Genomic DNA, 23,765 nt, shown 5'->3' on the forward strand with positions numbered 1-23,765 from the left:
TTGATTAGAAAAAGGGGTCAAGATCCATACCCATTCTAAAATGACCTGCTCATCCTAGCACCTTTCCTGGAAAAGGCCCCCAGAGCAGCTGTTGTAGGACCCAAGTTCTATTCTGGAATAACATGAATGTGTCAGCACCACCAGAAGCCAAATGATTCCTTGCAATATATACTGCTTCTGGGAATTGTCGTGTCACAGAAGTTTATTTCTTTTAAAGGACAGGATTCAGAAGCTGGTGGCCTGAAGTCATGAGGCCATTTGTTCTCCAGTCACATCTATCAGGGCTCTGTCTCTGATCAGAATGATGGTCTATTGCCCCAACATACTGTTGAGTGAGGTTCCACATGTGTCTTCTCCTTGTCCCCTTGTAAAGGGATACTCAGAGGGCCAGAGTATGTCAGAATTAGAGAGGGTTAGAGGAGAAATCCTATGCCAGCTCCAAAAGCAGGGACGCTCATTCAGGGAAGCTGACATCCAAAGTTAATGGAAGAAGAGCCCTCCCACATAATATCAATTGGCCAAAGCTCAGAGCAGTCAAAGATGTCCTAAGAACTGTAACTCCAGTCCTGATGTGCCGGTGATGTATTACAACACATTGGCAGTGTTTTTTTATCACTAAAAGAGGTAGCAGGTATCAGAACCGTGCTATGTGCTTCTAATCTTGACTGTTCCTGATCAAAGGAGGGAGGAGAAAATAGTCTGTACTCCCTACCACGACCCATAAAGAGGAAATAAACGTGACATCTGGTTAAGCAGGAAAAGAATGGACCCAGGAGTGGAATTTCCACCCTAAGTTCTTCAAGTGGAGAGTCTGGCCTTAGGTTTCCAGCCCGTCAATGCACCTGTTTGTATTCAGGATCCAGCAGCGGTACCAGAACCTTATACCAGATGAAGAGATTATTACAATCATAGCACCTAGGAGCTCTACTACAGAAACCCAGACCCCATGGTGCTTGGTTCTATACCAGTGAAGAACAAAAAACCGGTCCCTACCCCTAATTGCTTACAATCAAAGACAAAGAGACTATAGATGGGGAGTACAAGGAAACAATGAGACTATCATGCTGATCAATATTGGCATGATTCATAGGTAAGGCTACGATTTAGTCACAAAGTTCGCTGAAGTCATGGAATCTGTGACCTCCAGCGACCTGCGTGACTTCAGCGGTGGGGAGCTGCAGGGTACCCCACTGTCCGCAGGGCCGGGAGCTGCGGGGTACCCCCGCTGCACCTTGTGGCCCCCGCAGCTCCTGGCCGCCGGGATACCACACAGCTCGCGGGGGAACCCCCGAGCTCCCAGGGGGCACCAGGCTCCCGGGGGGTGTCCGCAGAGCTCCTGGCCGGTGGGGGAACCCCCGAGCTCCCGGCCACAGCAGGGAACCCCCCGAGCTCCCAGCCGTCACAGGCCACCGGAGCTGTGGGTGGTGGGGGTAGCCCACAGCTCCCAGCCCCCTGGGCAGTGGGGGGACCCCTGGAGCTGCAGGCATCAGGGGTGGCCCACAGCCCCTGCGCAGCTGCCCACCTTCAGGCGGTGTGGGCATCTGTAGATTCCTATTTTGTCCCAGATATTTTTAGTAAACGTCATGGACAAGTCACGGCTTCCGTGAATTGTTCTTTTTTGCCTGTGACTTTACTAAAAATATCTGTGACAAAATCTTAGCCTTATTAATAGGCCATCACTACAATCATGCACTTTCTCCCATGGCCAAAAGCATGACTTTCTTTTTCTGTTCATTCTTCTCCAGGACAATTTTTTTAAAAGCAAATAAAAAAATAAACAAACAGAAGTGAGAGAGAGAGTCCTGCATTGGCCAAGGAAGTCCTGGTTCTTGTATCCAGCTGAGGTGGTAACCACCGCTCAGCTATGCCTCCTCTACAGGAAGGATCTGCTGTAACTACTAAAATTCAACATACAAGCCTAGATAGGTTTAGTTTATCTGCTTGATATTTGAGAGCAACACATTAAAATAGGATATTAAAATGTGGTCAAACCCCTCTGAGCTGGACACAAGTGCTGCTTGATGTCCTCAGGTAGTGAGCCTGCACCTGTTCCTCTCTGGGTTGGGCATTTGCCTCCTTTGCTTATGGGGGCCCAGAAACTCCTGACACAAAACCCAATTACGCACAGAGGACCCTGATCATTTATATGAAAGAATATTAGGCAAGGGGACCGGGAAAGACCAACGGGTTGAATGGGGGAGCTTCGGGGAATTTAACTACTACAGTGAAACAATGGCACAATCCCTTCCCCTACTAGCGGAGGTACCAAACATCTTAACCCCACCTGAGGCCTCTAATCCCACAAGTGGTGCACACACAGCTGAGATGCTCTAGCCTGGTGACGTAGCTGCCCAGTGGCTGCTCAGTCTGGACCTGCAGCCTGGTGGGATTGTTGCGTCTCAGCTACTCGGCCTCCACCTTCCCTTGGGACACGTGTGCTCACCACCAGCCCCAGTCTAGCAGTGTCTGTCACAGTCCTGTTACCTGGATGCCTGCACCCAGAGCAAGACAGTCCTTCCTTCCTTCCACAAACCCTCCCCGCACTTCACCCAAGATGGCATCTGCCTCCTGGTTCCTCCCAACTGTCATGCACTACTCTGGTTCATGGACATCTAGGCTGCTGATGGGCTAGAACTTGGCAGCTTGCACTTAGGTGCCATCTGAAGGCTTATTACATCTATAGCTTCTTGCTATTTGACAGCAATGAAATAAACTAGGATATTAAAATGTTATAAAACTTGAGAAAGTATTCCACAAGCAGCATCTCCGGAGGCCTGGGTCTATGTGTAAAGCGTAGTGCTAAGTATTAGCAATGTTGGGAGCACTTGTGCAGATGAGCAGCTGGTGTATGAAACATCAATTAAATTAGCTTTGAGTAGGGCTATGTGACAAGGTGTGTGGGCACGCACACAAAACCCAACTAACTACTGGCAGCATGTCTAAGAGGCCTCTTGCCATTTCTAATGCTGGTGGAGCTAATCTGATGTTAGCAACAGAGAGAATTTCAGAAAATTTCCTTAAGCCTCGTGTACATTACAAAGCTTCCAGTGCCTGCTCTACCATTAACCAGTCTTTAAAAAAGAGACTAGATTTAAAGTCTAAACTTTTTGTTTAAAACCTTTACTATTAATCTGATGTGGATAGAGCCTTAATAGTTACTGGCATACTTTTCTGCCAGGTCACAAATGACAGTATACATAGTACTAATAGGTGTTAATGATATACATACTTATTTCTAATAATAGCAGTTGGCTTTTCACCTGTGACAGTTTGAACGGATCAGTAAGCTGATTTCAGTGGTGTGAACGGAAGATTTGTAGCACAAGTTGTAAAGAGAGAAATATCTGAGACTTGATTACCTGAAAACTTGTCTGTATGGGAAAGTCATATCAGTATACTCTTGAGGTGTGAATTTAAACTGATAATTATACTGGTGTAACTCCTTTGCCCCCTTATTTTAATACAAAAGTGGCTTTTTTCCACTGTAGTTTGTCACTTGGGAAGGAGTTTAAGGAGAACTGAAGAAAGCCACTCATAATTGCAAATACATAGCTTGCAAACAAAGGAAATGACCAGTTAAATGTTCAAAGCTGACCCTCAGTCTTGCTATGATTATCAAATAAATTTGGGTATACCTTTACATTTAAAGGTTTTTTGTTTTTGGTTTTTTTGGGGGGGAGGAGGGAGGAAGGCATGAAAATACTGGATGTCAGGATGTCTCCTTATCAGTTTTGTAGCAGTGTTTGGATAGCAGCATGTCTTGCAGTGCCTCTTTAAACGTCAACTATTCACCAAGTATTATACATTAGGTATTACTTAAAACTGTTGGAGTCTTATAAAAACAAAAGTGTAACAAGAATGAGATGTCTGCATTTTCATGGGGCACATTTTTTTATTTGTTACATTTTATGCTCTTTATTTCAAAACAGACAATCAGTAGCTAATATGCAATGTTGTAGCAAGTTTGGTCCCAGGATATTAGAGACAGAGTTGGTGAGGTGATATCTTTTATTGGATCAACTTCTATTTGGGGAGGGGGGGAGAGAGAGAGAGAGAGAGAGAGAAGAGAGATGCTTTTGAGTTTCACAGAGCTTTCGAAAGCATGTCTCTCTCTCCAACAGAAGAGAGTCCAATAAAACATATTACCTCAAGCACCTTGTGTCTTAGTCAGTAGCTAAGGCAGAAAAACATGTTGCTGCCTGGAGTGTGCTAATGGAGTTGAGCTTAGAACATTGCCTCATGCAGGTCTCTTACTAGAATAGCACATTAATGTGTGAGTTCAGGATGCATTAGGATACATGGTTACCATTTGGAGTTCTGGTAGTCTCTCACTTTCTGTATTTCTGTATTTCAATAAGAAGATTCAGGGATTGCATTGTTATAGCAGGTGCTCTGTCTACTGTAATGGTGTTTTTATAGAGTGATATAGGCTACTAGAAGATAAAATGTGAACAGTTGGCATCTTTATCAGAAATGCTGCAGTGAAATATTGTAGTGAAAAATCATATCAAAGGTTAGTGGGAAGGCCAACAGAGTGCAAGAGAACATAAAAAATTGAAGAGCAAAAATAGAGAAATGTTGGAAATATGACACTTAAAATACTCTGCATATGTTTAATCATGCAGTAAATAGCATCTTATACTCTACGCCCAATTCAGTGCTATTATTTACAGGTTCTATCACAAGATAGATAGCTCTCCACTGGAAATTTGATCTGTCCCAGCAAGCCTATCCTGAAGTATTGCAGCATCCTTACAATTAATGGAGGTGGAGCATTTCTCACGGAATAGTGATAGTTCATGGAAAAACAAAAAGGCATATTTGGTTTAAAACCCTGATAGATGTGACTAGAGAACAAATGGCATAAGTTAGTTAAAACCATTTGATGTTACCTTTCAGCAAAGATATTAAATTCCACTTCATTAAATGGTAATTTTTTTTTTCTTTCAAGCTTTCAAAGTAGCCTCATTTTTGGCATTTAAATATGTACCTGCACCTTTGCCCAAAGTGACTACCTAGACATGGAAATGAAGCACCGGAGATGAAAAGCTTTGTATCCTGAAACTAATCCCGTAAGCTATGCAGTCTCCCACGCTGCATTGTGTGGCTTGGTTCACCCTATTTAATATTTACAGCACATTTGTTTGAAGAAGCATTTCCCCCTTTTCTTCTTTCACTTCAGCCCTTATTTCCGCCCTTACCCTGAACAAAAAACTTCCCATAAAACTTTAAGGATTCCCCCTTTTCCCCTCAAGAAGGGAATATATACTGTGTATTTGCATTTGGTTTTCCTGTGCTGTGAATGTTTTTCATTACCACCATGCTGTAGGTAGTGTAAATCATTACAGATGTTTTAAAATGGTTGTCACGAACATAACCTTTTGCTTCATTATTTAGTGTGCAATGAAATATATGTTCCTGCCATGTAAATGTGGACTTGTGTTCATGTAGAATGTTCATTGAATCTGTAAGGGCAGTATTTATGCAAAATCTGTTCTCACACAATGGTAGAGCAGAAATCCATTATGGTAGTTGGTTTGCCTACAGACACAAAGATCAATAGTGCTTTGTTAACAGGGCCATCAAGCATTTCTAGCTTGCTTTTGCTTGGATGGATTAGACCTTAGACCTCGGTGAAATAAAGTCCACTTGAGCTTGACTTAGCATCATCCTTATTGTCTGTACATGTACGCATCTGTGCCAGTAGCTATTGTTACTCTACACTTTGTCTTTTTTAAGTGTAATTAACAGCATGAATTGACCCCATAGTTTGTCTCTGAGCTAGTCTCAAACCAGCAGTTGAAAACATAATATTATAATCTACAATATCAAGTCTTCATCACATGGGGATACTTTATTGTAGTATTCAGAGTTGGGAGGGATGTGAGAATTGTAATGACAATCCTTTTTTACTAAGTCGTTTACATACTTTCATATCTGCTTTTAAGTGTATTTTCTCCCTTGTTTATGCCACTTGGCTTCTCTGTTATTGGTCTTAAGACTAAATGTTTTTAAGGAACACCTTCAGTATGTCATATTTCCATTTCAGTTTTGTAACTGATATTGTTAAAAGTAATCCTTAAAAGCCCTACCTCTGAAAATTTGAGAAATATTTTTCTGCCTTTTTAAAACTGTGCTTCTGACTGGTTTGTGCATAATCATTTTCACTGCTTTTTGATAGTCAGTTGCACTTCCCATCTCCTGCACTGCTTCGGGGGCGGGGGGGGGGGGAAAGGGGGTGATTATAGCCCCTGCAAGAGGGTATTTAATAGTTACTGCAACAAGAGAGCAGCAAATTGATCTTTGTTTTAAAAAAAACTGTTTTCCTATGTCCCTTTAGTGGTCTTCAATACTTCCCCTTTAATTTACCTTGAGATCCAGTCTGCTGGCCTATATTAAATTCAGTGAAATGTCTTAGGTAAAGATACAATGCAACTTTTTTGTGTAGCTTCTTGTGTAGGACTTTCTGCTGGCATTTTAAGCCTGTAGTTCATTTGGTCTTCAGCTACCATTTCGGATAACTTACTTAAATAATTTGTTATACGAATTTAAAGACAATACAGAAGAGGCTTTCATATTCTGCTTTTTGTTCTTGATTTTTAGGTTGTGTTAAAGATTATTAAGCATTACCAAGAAGAAGGACAGGGGAATGAGGTGGTCCAGGGAGTGCTGCTGGGACTTGTGGTGGATGACAGGCTTGAAATCACCAACTGCTTTCCATTCCCTCAGCACACAGAAGATGATGCAGACTTTGATGAAGGTAAGACATGCAGTTTGTCTAAACTAGGGTGTTGGATTTACAGTCTCTTTGTCACACAAAAAAAGCCAAAGTATACTGATTTATTTAAAAAACAAACAACCTCCCCCCTCCAAAAAAACCCTCCACACACAACACCCACCTAACCAAAATAAAAGACAGACAGACACAGACACACGCACAATGACAAGTATGGCTGGAAACTTCACTCACACTTGTTACAAGGTTTGGGTTTTTTTTGACTGAAATAAGAACTTATAATGCATTTCCAGAACTTACACGTAAAGCTCCCATCCTGTATATCTGACTTAGGGGCTATCTACATGGGTAATACACAGGCATAACTACCCAAACTGCTATAGTTACACTGGAATAACTCCCCTGTATGGACACTCAAATTCTAGAAAATTCTGGGATAAGTATCCACATGGAGAGTTATGCCTGTAAATATAGAGAAGCTCTTATTAAATACTTATTGGAAGTCTGAAGTGCAAGGGTTTGTAGGTTAAGGGGCATTGTCAATTTGAAATCTTGACAATTTAAAATGAATTAAAAAAAAAAAAAAAAAAAAGCTTCAGGTGTTCACACCTGCACCTATGTTCCTCTGCTGATCAGTAATTTCTTACTATTTACAGGAGACAGTAACACTAACTACACAAATGTCAAATGGATAAAGAAAACTAAAGCGAGTTTGTTTTAATCTTTATAATAGTATCTTGTTACTTATACTAATTGAAACACTTTCAGTGATTAATTTTAAGTTGATTGTGCCATCCTAACATATGAATTAGGTTTAACAAAGCAATATCTTCAAAGTAGTCATTCATTTAACCTGAGTGTGGTGGAAATGGTGCTTGTTCTACCTAATTTTGACAACTCAATTTGTGAAAGCAATTGTAACAATCTTAAAATGACTGTAGTTATTTACTCTTCTTACAATTCAGTGATGTGCTCCTGCCAAGTAGTTCATACCTGTAAAATATGCTAGTGAAACTGGCCGTGTGATTTTATTTTGGAGCTTGATAAAGTCAGTTGTTCCATCTGCTGTGGACTCAGATAATTCACCATTACATGAGAGCTCTATGAGCGAAAAAAAGGGTATATTATTGCAAAAGAATTCAGAAAAACTGCTATAGAAGTAGCCAGCCCAGTGCAAGTGCCTTTTCAGCTGCCCACAGAGCACCCTTCTCTTGCCAATGTGAAAAGGCACCAAAAAACCAAGGTACAGGTCCAGCCCATTTGTTTCCCCTCTGATAGGGGTATGCTGAACAGAAGAGTGACCAGGAGCAAGAGCACCAAACTGCCTCCTCCTCTCCTTCCCCATGTTGCCAGCCACTCAAAAGGATTCCTCTCCTTTCCTGTACAGGCATAGGTATCCCAGAAGAGAAGTCTCACTTGCATACCTGCCAACAGCCTCAATGTAAAATACAATACACTGAAAATTTATGTAATCTTGCATTAATTTTCTATATCTTCCATACATTTGCATAAATTCAGGAAAAAAGAGACCAACTGAAAGGAGAACAGATCCCAGCATTTCATTTCTTTCCTTCCCCAGACAAGACATTTAATACTTCTTCCTTCTCACAAACAAAAGGATATCATTCTTTCTCTTTATCTCACCCAGAGAGTCTTCAACCCTTCCCTTTCTTTCTTTTGGGATAGGGACAGTGCTGGAAGGGTGAAAGTTGCAGAACTAGCATGGAGCAGTTTCTGAGTTAGCTCTCAGATACACACAGGTTGGAGGATTCTATCAGCACCTTGCCCTTTAGTTACATGGAGGGATAAGATCTCTGCTTGATGGATAGGCTGAGGCACTAGGTTGCCAGTCAGATGACGATTTCCCCATAGACCTGTAGGAAGGTATGAAAGCTGTAGTCTGTGGAGAGAAGTCTGAGTTGGCTGTTCAGAGACAGGATTCCTCCTCTATCACTTCACAGTATAACCAGGCATGGGCCCTCTGCTAGTACTCCATGCATTACACACGTAGCTAATGTGATGCCAATTTTTAAAAAAGGCTCCAGAGGGATCATGGCAATTGCAGGCCAGTAAGCCTAACTTCACTACCAGGCAAATAGGTTGAAACTGTAGTAAAGAACAGAATTATCAGCCACACACATGAACGCAATTTGTTGGGGAAGAGTCAACATGGTTTTTGTAAAGGGAAATCATGCTTCACCAATCTATTAGAATTCTTAGAGGGGGGTCAACAAGGATGGTCCAGTGGCTATAGTTTACTTAGATTTTCAGAAAGCCTGTCATAACTATAAAAGGAAGGGCAACAACCTTCCTGTGAACAATACTATAAAATCCCTCCTGGCCAGAGACACCAAAATCCTTTTACCTGTAAAGGGTTAAGAAGTTCAGATAACCTGGCTGACACCTGACCCACAGGACCAATAAGGGGACAAGATACTTTCAAATCTTGGTGGGGGGGGAAGGCATTTGTTTGTGCTCTTTTTGGGGGGGGGAGTGTTCGCTCTTGAGACTAAGAGGGACCAGACATCAATCCATGTTCTCCAAATCTTTCTGCAAAAGTCTCTCATATTTCAAACTTTTAAGTAACAGCCAGGCAAGGTGTGTTAGTTTTATCTTTGTTTTCTCAACTTGTAAATGTTCCTTTGCTAGAGGGTTTACCTCTGTTTGCTGTAACCTTGAACCTAAGGCTAGAGGGGGTTCCTCTGGGCTCTTTGAATCTGATTACCCTGTAAAGTTATTTTCCATCTTGATTTTACAGAGATGATTTTTACCTTTTCTTTAATTAAAATTCTTCTTTTAAGAACTTGATTGATTTTTCATTGTTTTAAGATCCAAGGGTTTTGGATCTGTGTTCACCAGGACTAATTGGTGAGGGTATACTCTCAAGCCTTTCCTTTCACCCAGGAAAAGGGGTGTAAGGACTTGGGGGGGGGGGGGGGGAGGAGGAGAGGAATTAGTTTCAAATCTGCCCAGGAAAGGGGGGGTTAGAGACTTGGGAAATATTTGGGGAAAGGCAGAGTTCCAAGTGGCTCTTCCCTAAGATTTGGAACACGCTTGGTGGTGGCAGCTTACTGTTAACCTAAGGTGGTAAATAAGCTTAGGGGGCTTTTATGCGGGTCCCCACATCTGTACCCTAGAGTTCAGAGTGGGGAAGGAACCCTGACAAAGCCTTTGACAAGGTCCCTCACCAAAGGCTCTTAAGCAAAGTAAGCTGTCATGTGATAAGAGGGGAGGTCCTCTGATGGATCAGTAACTGGTTAAAAGATAGGAAGCAAAGGACATGAATAAATGGTCAGTTTTCAGAATGGAGAGAGGTAAATAGTGGTATCCTCCAGGGGTCTGTATTTGGACCAGTACTATTCAGCATATTCATAAATGATCTGGAAAAAAGGGTAAATAATGATATGGCAAAATTTTCAGATGACACAAAACTACTCAAGATAGTTAAATCGAAAGCAGACTGTGAAGAGTTACAAAGGGGTTTCACAAACTTGGGTGACTGGACAACAAAATGGCAGATGAAATTCAGTGTTGTTAAATGCAGAGTAATGCACACTGGAAAACATAATCCCAACTATACATATAAAATGATGGGGTCTAAATTAGCTGTTACCACTGAAGAAAGAGATCTTGGAGTCATTGTGGATAGTTCTCTGAAAACATCCACTCAATGTGCAGTGGCAGTCAAAAAAGCTAACAGTTTTGAGAATCATTAGGAAAAGGGCAGATAAGAAGACAGAAAATATCATATTGCCTCTGTATAAATCCATGTTATGCCAACATCTTGAATACTGGATGCAGGTCTGATTGCCTCATCTCAAAAAAGATATATTGGAATTGGAAAAGTTTCAGAAAAAGGCAACAAAAATGATTAGGGTTGTGGAATAGCTTTCATACGATGCGATTAATAAGACTTGGACTTTTCAGCTTGGAAAAGAGATGACTAAAGGGGGGATCTGATAGAGATCTATAAAATCATGACTGGTGTGGAGAAAGTAAATAAGGAAGTATTTACTCCTCATAACACAAGAACTAGGGGTCACCAAATGAAATTAATAGGCAGCAGGTTTAAAACAAATAAAAGGAAGTATTTCTTCACACAATTCACAGTCAACCTGTGGAACTCTTTGCCAGAGGATGTTGTGAAGGCGAAGACTATAACAGGGTTCAAAAAAGCACTAGATACGTTCATGGAGGACAGGTCCATCAATGGCTATTAGCCAGGATGGGCAGGGATGATGTCCCTAGCCTCTGTTTGCCAGAAGATGGGAATGGGCAACGGGGGATGAATCATATGATGATTACCTGTTCTGTTTATTTTCTCTGAAACACCTGGCGTTGGCCAGTGTCAGAAGACAGAGTACTGGGCTAGATGGACCAGTATGTCCATTCTTGTGTTCTTATTATGACCATGAGCTGGTGGAGTTCTTTGACTGTAGTTTTCAGGTTTATCGGGACCATCAGTGAAAGAGGGAAAAGCTCCAGAAGTTGATGTCATTCACCATTGGTCATTGAGTAACATGTAAAAAACAAACATTTTTCCAAACTGATTGCAACTTATGATGTTGGGTACATGGGATCATCACATCTGGAGGATGAAGTTTACATAGAGGAAGGTGAAATACAAGTAGAGGAAGTATCAGAGGGGTAGCTGTGTTAGTCTGGATCTGTAAAAAGCAACAGAGAGTCCTGTGGTACCTTTAAGACTAACAGATGTATTGGAGCATAATCTTTCGTGGGTGAATGCCCACTTCGTCGGATGCATGTCATGCATCCGACGAAGTGAGCATTCACCCACGAAAGCTTATGCTCCAATACATCTGTTAGTCTTAAAAGTAGAGGTAGCTTTGCTTGATCTACAGGAGAAAGTGGTGCAAGCCTATCTTTTAAAGAGCCAGAACTCCCCTGATATCTAAAATTGCACAGATTTGAGGCTGAAATAGGAGACTGGTGGAGCTAGGACCTAGGGATCCCATTCTAAAATAATGCAAAGAATACTTCTCTGTGTGCAAAATCCTATGGGCAAGGAATTGATTGAGAGCGGTCTTGAGCCAGGAGTCTAAGTTAGACTCTTGTCAGTTTCTGAATAGGTAGGTTTGAAATACAGAAATGTTGAAAGATGTTGAGGTCATTTTATATAAAACTTGCTTCCTTGGTTGCCAATAACATCTTGTATTAATAAAAAATTAATAAAACATGTAATTGCCTTGTGCATTTTTCTGTTTACTTAAGCAGAATGAAATATAAAAAGTAATAAAACTGGAGCAGCTAGTGTTACTTTAATTTATAATCAGTCCCTTTTCTAGTTCTGTTGTACTAGAACAGTGCTGTTCGCATTTATAATGCTGCAGAAAACATTCAAGATTAAAGTTTAACTGGAATTTTTTTTTTAATCTTGAAAATATTTCTATTCAAATGGGGTGTTTTAAACAAAGCTTAATTTGGGAACTCAATTGAGTTAATAGCCATTTTGCAAATATACTTTCTCTTTGTTGTGTTAAGAGTGCAAGGAAATCTGTATTTGAATATTTTGTTTCCTAAAAGATGTAAAAGAAAATTAGTGTTACTTTCTAGTAGATGCTACTGTAATTCTGAAATGGTTCTCTACGGATTCAGTTTGCTCAGACTTGTGAAGTTTAAGGAAGCAAACATCCTCACTCTGATAACAAATGTCTGAGAGTCCTGATGTGAGGTATTCACCATATCCAAAGAGGGTAGAGCTCTTTAGTGGCTATGTATTGGAAAAAGCAGGAGATTGTAAGTTTAGAACAGAAAATATGGCTTTTGTTTGGGGAAAAAGTTCTCTAAAAGATTAAAAAAATGTGGGGACTTTTCCTGAAATCACCCACTCAGGAGCTTGTGGACTTGCTCCATCACACAACTTCTTTGGAGAGGAATATCTAACAAGCTGTGTGTTCTAGAAAGTTAAAGGTGAGGCTTAGTTGATTGCATGTGAATTAGATGAAGGAAAATCCACTGAATGGGGTGTAATGTTGAGAACTCCAGACTGTAGTTGCTTGGAAGAGGACTTTTTGAAAGTTCTGGAGCCATATTGTTGGCCGTCAAGTACAGTTACAGTGAATTTAGTTCATATGCTCTTTGGCAGTGGTTCTCAACCAGGGGCCTGGGGTCCCCAGGGGGGCTGTGAGCAGGTTTCTGGGGGTCTTCCAAGCAGGGCCAGCGTTATACTCGCTGGGGCACAGGGCAGAAAGTCAAAGTCCCACCGCATGGGACTGAAGGGCAGGGCCCTGAGCCCGCCACCTGGGGCTGAAGCCAAAGCCTGAGCAACTTAGCTTTTTGGGGGCCCTGTGGATTGGGGCCCCAGGCAACTGCCTTGATTGCTACCACCTAACACCGGCCCTGGCTTTTATATGCAGAAAACCAGTTGTTGTGGCAAAAGTGGGCCGTGGAGTTTTTATGTTCTGTTTGGGGGGGGGGGGGGGAGAGGGCTCAGAAAGAAAAAGGTTGAGAACCCCTGTTCTTTGGTATTATACGACACCAGGATGGATAGATTTAAATCAGCAAGCAGGAAACCTTGATTTAAATAATCTATTTTAATCTTGTTTTGCATTTGTTTTCTTTATTTTCTTAAAGAAAGGTTGACTCTCATTGTTTAGTAACCCATACAACGTATTAATTTGCAACTAAATACAGCTGTGGCACACTAAACTTGACATGTTTTGCTAACTAAGAGGATACAATATATACATGTATGTTAAGCTTATATTTGCTTAAATAAATTTATTCAGATTCTTAAGTTTAACATTTTTTTTTAGAATATAATGAATGATGTATTTTCTTTTAAGACTTCAATTTTCTTTCAAACTATTTGGAAATTGGAATGCCATTAAAATGCACGAAAATAGCATTTTAAAATGTTTGTTTTAATTAAAACTATCCTTATTGTGCTGGATACATAAGAAAAAACAGTTGATTTATCAAAAGATGGTTTGCATTTAAATCAGACAAAATAAAGGAAATACCTGTAGTTAATTGAACTGACTGTTTCTGGTCACCAAGTGCCTCAAGATTTTAGAACTAGTAGATTCCATGCTCACACCTAACTGTTCATGTTTTGAAAGAAGAAAATAAGCTTTCTTGCTTTTTCAACTCTCAATCGGTTTCTTAACTTGAATGATCTAATCGTTGAACCGAACTAGCTGAACAAACTGAAATGAAAAAGATATTCTCTGTGCACCTGCAAGGAGGCTCCTATCATCAAAAGAGTGTTTAGCACTTCAGCAAACTATGGTCCCAGCTTCTTAACTAGTGTCTTCCATCAGTGCAATAATGGAACTTTTAAAAACATGTATTGCTTAACTTTTTTTGTTAATTTAGTTTAAATGATTTTAATATATTAGGCCTTAACATATATTGGCATAATTTCACATATAATTTTAAATAGGTTCATTTTTACCTTTTTTTAAAAAAATCTCTTATCAACCCCGCACAACACTGTTCAAAACTACTGAAGTTGCTGCTCACAGCACAGATCTTTCACTTTGGAAAGGTACCATCAGATGAATGAGTTGAATCTATCTAAAAAAATCTATTCAGACCTCTTTGAGACACAGTTCAACTGATTGTTGGTTCAGACAGTACTCAAGAGGTGAAGTTGCCGAGTCTTTCTTTGTGTGCCTTTCCAAGGGAAACTTTCCGTTTTGAGGTGCTAGAAAATACCTTTCAAGCCCTATCTGGGCTAAAGTCTACTTCCCTTCGCAATTTGAGGCTACAGAAAAGGTGTTTTCTTCATCTTTCTTTCAGATCACACTTTAGACATACCTGTTCCTCTGGGACAATGCTGTTTTTCTTAACTATAAATGGTATTTCTGAGGGATAAGTGAAGTCTAATTCCTTGCACTTGGTTATGCTGCTGTTCACTTAGTGGAGCTTTTTTGCACTGTATTGAATAAAATATATTTTCCTTTTATGGACTACGACTGCTACTATTGGAGTATACAATTTTTGGGAATGTTATGCGCTTTAAGTTTTCATGAAAGGCCTTTCTGAAACATTTATTTCAACCAGGTGTGCCTTGCTTCTTCTCCTGTCTTTGAAGATACACTCTATTGTTAAGTGCTATAGTAATCATGCCTGTGGAAGCTGCGTGCTTGAGACACAATGATACAATGGTCAAAAATGCTGGGATTTGGGTCCCTTTCCCTGTTTAACTACATGGGTTTTCACTAGATTAACCTTGTTTATCCAAAAAATACCATTAACAGGTAAAATATGATCCTTTTGTTTTTCCATCTGTAAAATTTTTGATGATGCTTTGGCTTCCTCTCACAGGTTGTGAAGATGAGTTATATTAAAAAGTACTTGGAATACTGTATGATGATCTAGAGAACTGTTAAGTATTAACATTAAAAATACTTATTTTGTATAATCAGTACACCAGTGTGTAACTGGGTATGCCTCTGGCAACAGTGTCTAAGGCAACATTTGTGTGGCATTATAGGCTTCTTATTGTTATAATATCCTTCCCCAGTCTTTCTGTTGCCTTCAGTTGTGGTTTCCTCGTTTCCTTTCTTTTGAGGATGGATAAAGCAGAATGAAGTTTTAAACAGAGCATTTGCTCCACAGCAAACTTTACAAAGATCTGACTGTACTTATTTTTTCTGACCTGGTAGTCATCCAGAGGGTGGCAGTACTTTATGCCTCAGGGCCATTCTTGCATGGCTTGAAGCTTATTGGTACAGTGCTCCCTGATAGCTGATCCTCGTGGAAGCAAAAGACCTCAATGAACAGTGAGCTGCAAGGACATGGGCGTCTAATAGGCAGGGGAAGGCTGAGACTGCCCAAACAGCCCCGTGTGGCCCCACCTAAGCTCCGTCCGGAGGTGCCCTCCCGTCTTGTTGCTAGTTGGCCCCAGCCCAGGTAGGCTGCCCTTCTTCCAGGAAGGGAAGCCTGCTGAGGCTAGGGTGCCTGGGACTTGGGATAGCTGGGGCTGCCCAGTGCTGCTGGACTGGGGGGGAGCCCCTCCAGGGCTGGGGGGGGGGGGGGGGGCTGTGCGCTGCCCACCACTCCGGGGCTGGGAGCCGTGTAGTATCTGGTGCTCTGGGGATGTGTAAGAATTCCCAAAGTGTACCCTTCACTTTGTGGCTTAACTGTGTTGGATTGTCTGTACTGTATTAAATCGGGGGGAAAGGTTTTAATAGGGCAGAGGCCTGCCCATTCCAACAACTGGCAAGCTAGCTGCCATTTCTCTTGGGGGAGCTAATGCTCAGCACTTGTTTGCAAAAAGGAAAATTTGCAACAACTTCCTATTGTCAATGCCATTTCTGTTCTACTGGTGGTAGTGCTGGGAGAGTCCTGTTGTAGACAGAGTTCCATATACTGCCAGAGTTCTAAGCACTGTCACTGTTCAGGTTCTGTCCAGGGCTAGGTATTTGGGACCTTGGTAATGGTGGACTGATTAAGTCTATCAGTCAATTTTGTCTTTTTCCCTATCCATGATCAAGTTGTTGTGGGATTCTACAATCCTGACCTTTTTTTGTCTTGTCTTTTGGAATTAGAGCTTGCCGTTTTCGGGTCTCACTTAAATTTTCCCCACCTGCCCATTTGTTGTTCTTGGCCTTAAGTGAACTTAAATAGGCACAACCATTTTTAAAGTTTTTACAGAAAGAAAGTTACTCTGGATTTCCCGCTTCTCTTCAATATTTCTTGCTTCCCCAAATGTGTCGCCACAATTTGCTTCCTTTCTAAGGAGCACTGGAGACTTCAATTTCTTAATAAATCCATTGGTGGTTGGCAATAGGGGGTTGCTTGCCCGGGACCAGTTAGTGTAATGCAATTTAGCATCCTTTTAACTACCAGATCTCTCCCAAAAGAGGGTCTTTGATTATATTTGAACTAATTGTCTTAAATCAGTTTCTCATCTTTTCCTCTCCGACAAGATGGTCAAGGGTGTAACATTCTCTTCTGTTCTGTTTTTGGTTCAGGAAGCCTTAGGACACCTTTGTAGGCCTGTGGCTATTCACTAGTAGGAAATTGGTAATCTGAAGGGTGAACAAAAAATCTGACTTTTTTTATGGAAAAAATAAGAAAAGGGGGATTTTTTATTTAAATTGGATGTTTTTAATTTTATTTATTTTCTTTTTCAAAGTAAACCTATTTATCTAATAATATATCATTCACCATTTTCTAACATACTAAAATGTACAGTTAATAAGAATATGAAAATATTAAACTATATAATTGCTTACATATATATAGTTATAGTGTACCAACCTAGGCAGCAAAAAGATGTACCAAAAGGCTCTGTTTAACTGTAAATCAACATATTTTAATGTTCTATAACCAGTGAGAATGCATCTTTATTTAGAAAATAATTAAAGTACCAATTAAAAAAGTTGATTAAAATTGATGATATAAATCAAGACTTTCCACTTTCTTCTTTATTTAAATCAGTCCAGCCTGGTAATTTGGGAGCATGTAAATGGCTCCTGGGGATCTGGCTTTTTGAGAGGCGAATTGTGGGAAGGATGGTGTGTTTCACTAGACTCCCTGCTCTCTGAAGTTAAACACAGTCCCCACCCCAACTTGCCCCCCAAAGAGCACGATGCCTAAGAGCCACTTACATGTTCCAAAATTACCAGGTTGGAGCAATTTAGTAGTCATATCCAGCTTTTTTCCATCCCCCCACCTAGTCGTCTTTCTATTTCATTAGTCTGCTTATTACTATAGTAGTTGAGTGCCTCAGTTATTAATGGATTTTATTGTCTCAGCATGTCTGAGAGGTAAGGAAGGATTTATCCATTTTAAACATTGCAACTGAGTTACAGGGTGGATTTAAGTATCTTGCACAGGAGGTGTGTGGCTGAACCAAGAAATAAACTCACATCTCCCGACTTCCAGTCCAATATTTTACCCACAAGACCATGCTTCGTCCCATTGGAAACATACTTGTTCTGTGTGGGAATTGCTAGTTTATATCTCATCAGTCATGAATCTGTGCTCTGAGGGCACAGAAATAACTTTACCCTGACTGAATTTCTGCATTTAGGTACAACAGTTAACCAAAATAGCTGCCTTTAATTGCTCAATGCTTCCTGTCATTCAAAGACGAAGGAACATCTGCAATTGAGAAGCAAAAATCCAATTATAGTAAAATAATTTTATCTACTGTCTCCACTCCACTTGCCCCCAATTAACCGGAACTCCCTCTGATCTGAACCACAGTTCTATCTCCTGCTGAAAATCCACACTTTTTAAATGTGTCCACAATATTTTGGTGAACAAGGCTGTGTTGGATCATGTACGTGTATTTCTGTGTTGACACACCAATTTGCCAGTTACAGGTAGTTGGCAAGAGTGCACCAGGTAGTGATGTGGCCATGTTTAAGCTACTTTTAATACATTCTGCATTGCACACCTTGAGAATTCAAAATTGTAGATAAGATGCAGTTGACAAAAAAAATCCTGAGAAGTAGACAGTTTATTATCAAATCTTTTATAGGCTTGTTCAGGACTCCTTCACAAACTGTTCTAATGGTTGTAATAGAAAAGGGGTCTGCTTCTTTTGATAGTTGAACTTCTAAGTCCTTTGCATACTTGTTCGTTTCTTTGTTGACCTATCAGAAATTTTTTTTAAGATGGTTTTTATGCCCTAGAATGTATAGAAATGTTGGTATCAAAATTTGCTCCATCTGTCCATAATGAGTTGTGTAACACATTTGAGTAAAGACCTTTTGCGTGCTTCTGATCCCACCCCTGTTGCCCAGTGCTTTGCACAATAATCTGTGAATTCTGAATCTGGTTCCTGAGAGGAAACTAATATTGATACTATAATGGTCACACAACTGCAGGCATGCATTTGTTCACAAAGTTGCATGTGTATTGCTTGATAGCTTTTCTGGCCAGTGCTTCCAAGGAATGTGTCCTTTATTATTCCATATCAGTCAATGGTAACATTCCTTTTAAAAGGGTTAGATAAATTACTGTTAGCCTTGGACTGCACCCCAAAAAATACAGAGCTCACTTGTCCCTGAAGACTCACCCAAACATTTTCTTAGTAACCAGAAATACTGTTAGACTGTTGCTTTTCTTTCAAATACTTTAGTTTTTGTTTTATATTTTAACTTTTACTTTTTAAAAAAAAAATCCACCCAGTTTATTAGAACATTGGGTGGCATACAATTTAATAATAAAAAAAATAATATCTGGGGAAACAGTCTTACATTAAAATCCCCATTAGGGGGCACTCTTACCCAGCTTACAAGAATCAGAGACTAATTTATTTTCTCAGCCATGAAACCCAGGGCTTGCAAAAAAAAAAGGGAAAAACTATTTTCATCTGATAAGGTTCAGATACCGTTTTATACAACTGAATTCCTAAAATATGTTATAAAGTGCATTGAATTAAATACAGATCCAATAACTCACTGTCTCTTTTTTCAGCAGACTAAATCAGTTTAATACTGCAGGTGCTGAAGAACTATATAGATCAGGATTTTTTGCTTCAAAGATTTGTGTTAGAAGCAGAACATCAGCTTTCCTCTCTGTTTAGCAAGCTTTTTCTTTTCAGCAGATTTGACTCTATCAGTGACTGAAGTAGAGAGGGAAACATAATCCTTAACATGGATCTTCTCAGAATAGCTCATTTAAATGGGCTTTATCCCAGCAAAGGCTGCTTATGTAGCTTTTAAAATTGTATGCAAACAATTATTTTTCCGGGTAGCTAGTGTTACATGAAATATATACACACATTCCTTTATTAATGCATTGCTGGACTTTCAAGGCTATAGGGACAGTACTTAAAGTGATGGAGCAATCTTGATGCTCAGCATTTAATTCAATGGTATAAAAATGGAGCATGTTTTGCTTTTTGAAGCACCACGCAGATTTGTTACGTGATCTGAACATTGTTACCTGATCTGAGTTGCATTATGATTTTGTTGTAGCACCTAGTTGCAAAATGTTTTTTAAAAACATTTCACGATTTTTCCTGTCTTTTGTTCATTTTTAAAGAAAAGGCCAAAATGTGCCACCAAGGAACTTTCTTTAAAAGCATGGAAACTCTTCCACTCTCCCCTCTCTCACACCATGACAGACACTAAGATATCGGTCTGGGCTTTCATTTGTTTTTACTTCAAAGAATTTTTATGAAGGTGTGCCACTTCAGCTAAATGCTTGCTAGTAGCACTCCAGTTATCAGTTGCTGAGCACATTGTTGGTGTTTTTTAAAAAAACAACTAATTGTAGTGTAGTCCTCAAAGGGAAGGTATGGAAGTGTCATTCCTTGAGAAATTTTAAATGAACAAAACTAAGAAATGTACTTACGCATTCCTCGGTGGTCGTGAGATATGCTAGAGGAACTAGTACATCTTTTCCATCTTCAGTTTGCTTCTGTCGTTTGAACCATTGCAATATATGCAAATTTTTTTTTGTTTTTTAATTTTTTTTTTAAGCTATCAGGTCCTCATTTTTTAGTCTGCTTGTTCCAGCTCAAATGAATTTTTCTAGTAGTCATAAGTATGACATATGATCATTTAGTTTACTCTGTGGATACTTTCTGCATTTTATAACTCGCTTATATTAAGACAAATATACTGGTTAAAAATCTTCCAATTCTAGATGGCCAACAATATTAACCTAAAACAACATCACCTGTCACTGTCCAAATATGCCATTATACATTTCTTAATTTATAAAAATCTTTTTTTGCCAAAATTGATACATAAAACCTGGTTTGGAGAAATTAAAGCATATACTGGAGAATTTAACAATTTTTAGAAACATGAAGGCATACAACTAGAGAGTGTCTTGAATTATGGCATAAATCCTCTGGGTATTGTATCTGCATTGTTATTCATGGCTGTATTTTGAAAATGTTAAACATTTACCACTTATTGATTTACTGCTGAACATTCAGGGTTATGAATTTGTAGATTATTCCACACTTAAGTTATTCTCATCAGTTATGAACAGTCTGAGGTTGATGAAATGAAACTTTAAAATCAGACATACTTCATGTTTAGTTTTGGGCAACTAAAGAACTTAAAATTGAAATATGTCAGGTTAAAACTCAGAAGTATGAAATATCAATCTGATATTTTAATGACTTCACTCTTAAATACTGTTGTATTTAAGCTCTGGTAATATAGCAAAGAATGTAAGTCTGATATGCTTGTTTCTATTTAAAAAGTAGAGACATAAAGGAGTGTTTTCTTATTTTGTATGTTATGCCATGTATATTTTGTGAAATTCACAACATTACTGTGAATATGTGGAAAAGGTTAAATTTATTGTGATTTTTTTTTCCAAAGGGGTTTTTCCTAGTTCTTTCTTTGCACCCCGAAATCTGAAGTGCTGCGGTTCAGAAGAAAGCTTGGATACAGCAAATAGACTACTCTGAGATTTGGCAATTATGGGCACACATTTAATTTGTTTAATTTCCAAAATCTAAAGATGTAATCCCGAAATCACAGGTCTTTAATAGTTCAAGTGTTAGGTTTTTGCTTTTGAACAGTAATAACTTTATCTTATCTGATATCTAACAGATATGTTTTATTGATTTTTTTTGGCTAGTATCAAGCTAAATATTGAACCAATTTGGCACTAAAAATCCTTAACATGCAAAGGAATAAATTAGTCAATGAGCTTTGTTTCCTCATCAGCTTTATCCATTATTTCCTGTCTGTATCTGCTTCCGACTCTTCTTTTTACTCTTTATTTTCTCAGAATGATGGCAGCTTTATTAGGCTCAATGTTTTTCATACTAACTATGTTTTTATGAACAATCTTCCTTCGCTGTCTTATAAAAAGGTTGATGATATTATCAGTTGTAGTAAAGTTTCACCATCCTAGCTTTGTACTCCCTCAGTTTCTTAGGTAAATTCTTCACAGCTATGGAAATTACTTCCATTCTAGAGTTAATTGCCCTGGATCATTCAGTCTGCAAATGTTTTTGTTCATATCAATGGTGGGTTGCTGTGTCCTGTTTCTAAGGCTGATTGCTTGCAGCCTCTATGGTCCCTTGTAGCTTTGGTCCGTTATCTTGGGTCTCTTGGTTCACTTGTTCTTTTGGCAAACTTTGTCAAGATATGATTGGAGTACGAGGTTTAGAGTGAGCTTTTTATTTCTCTCTCTCTCTCCCCCCCCCCCCCCACTATTTTAAATATTTAGCCATATCCTTCCCTGAAGAATGTTAAATTAAAAGAAGCATAGAGAAGGACAACAGAATGAACATGGTCCAGTAAATACATTCAGATTTGCTAAACAACTATTATGGTCTATAAATGGGCAAGGTGTAAAATAAAAAGAGACATTATTTAGGCTTCAATAAGGAAGTATAACTTTGAGTGATAGGATGAAATGAAGAGGGAAAATCTAGATTGAATGTTTGAAAGTTTTCCTCAGACTTTGTCTAGGGCTGGTGGACATTGGAGTATTGCTGGCGTTTCTTTGACTCTTTGGGGTGGCCTTTGGTTAACTGTCAACTAAAATATTTTTAAAGCTTTAAAAAAGTTGTCCATGTCCCCTGAAGGCATTATAATGGGCACATATTTATAAATCAGGAAAATCAATGTTCATGAAGCCATAAATTGCCTAGAACAGTATCATGTCGGTTATGAGATGCTGGCTAGTTAGTCACTGTTCATATTGATGAGGTTCCCAAGAATAAGAGGCTCGAGAAACTCCTAACATTATGCCAGACAAGAACTCATGCAAAATTATTTCCATTACTTCATTTGATTGGCGAGGAGGGGAGAGTTTAAATTTTTGTGGTTATAACAAATTGTATTGTAAAGTTTGAAAATAGCAAGGTTAAAAAGGAAAGGTTTTAGATGCATGAATAAAATCTGAGTGAAAAACTCATGCCTGGTACAAGCATTATTAGATGCTTTACTAACAACATTGTTACATATGCTTCATCTGGAAATCTATAACTAAGAAGCCTACATATGAGAATAAAAAAGAAACTGGGGAATAGTTGGAAATTTCAGTGGATTGTTAATACTGTCACGTTTACTAAGTCTTCCCTATAATTAAATGTACGCATCAGTATATCTTTGCTTTTCTCCTTTAAAATTAGGATTGCCTGGATATTTCAGTAGTAAAGTAGTGGAAGATATGCTACTAGACATACTGTCCTTAAATGTATGCAATTTGAAGCATTCCACAAGCTGTACTGGACCTCTGTACAAATGCATAATCTAGACAAAACTACAGTAACATTTTGACTTGTATAGCAACTTCTATCTAAAGTAATCAAGGTATAATTAATCTCAAACCACACCTGTGGTTTATGTAGTGTTTATACCCATTTTACAGCTGGAGAGACTGAGACGCATGTATTGCTTCAGGTCCAAGATTACAAATAAAATTGGTCATGGTGCTAGGAATAGAATTCAGGAGTACTGACTCCAGTCCTTGTTGTTACCAAGAGAACACACTAACACAGCCATAAGGACAGAAGGAATATAGAATGTGTATCTGTAAAGATTGCCACTTTCCGCATAATCTCTCCTTATTCTATGATGGATGGCTTTATGTCTGAAATAGCTAAATGGGTATTGCTAAGTCTAATGGTAGTGAAGACTATATTGAGACATTGTCCTGATGTATCTTTCCAATCAAAGACTACAGACATGGTCATTGCTGTGGTCTATTAAGGTGATACATGTCGTAGCAAAAGAGTTGGCAGAATTTAAAGAAGTATGAACTATTTTTAAGCTATATTGGAATGTGCTCGTGATAATATATAAAGAGGGAATCTGGTCTATGTATGTATAGAAGTGAATGAAGTACTAAATTTATTTACTAATTTGAAGCTGTATAATGGACAAGACTGGATGGGTGGGAAATAATTTCCAAGAGAACAAATTTGTTTACAAAATGTCAAAGGCTTTTAAAATTGTGGAGACGTTTGTTGTGCGAGGATGTCACTGCAGTATGCAGAATACTTGTCTGTCAATTTACTGCTTGCTGAGGGATAACACATATCAGCCTGGCTTCTTTTGTTCTACTAGCTTAAACTACTTGAATTCATGCTGAATTAATATAGTTGGAAAATCCATAAATT

At 39.1% G+C, this 23,765-nt stretch overlaps 1 protein-coding gene across 1 annotated transcript in view; it reads left to right on the forward strand.

The window, feature by feature from the left end:
* The window catches only part of EIF3H (eukaryotic translation initiation factor 3 subunit H), a 124,114-nt gene that overhangs the window by 15,753 nt on the left and 84,596 nt on the right, over nucleotides 1-23,765 (forward strand). Inside the window, exon 2 of the mRNA XM_065398055.1 lies at nucleotides 6,604-6,760. Coding sequence (XP_065254127.1) covers nucleotides 6,604-6,760 — 157 coding nt within the window. The remainder of the gene's footprint in view (nucleotides 1-6,603; nucleotides 6,761-23,765) is intronic.

Source organism: Emys orbicularis, chromosome 2 (assembly GCF_028017835.1).
Source record: "Emys orbicularis isolate rEmyOrb1 chromosome 2, rEmyOrb1.hap1, whole genome shotgun sequence".
NCBI lineage: Eukaryota > Metazoa > Chordata > Testudines > Emydidae > Emys > Emys orbicularis.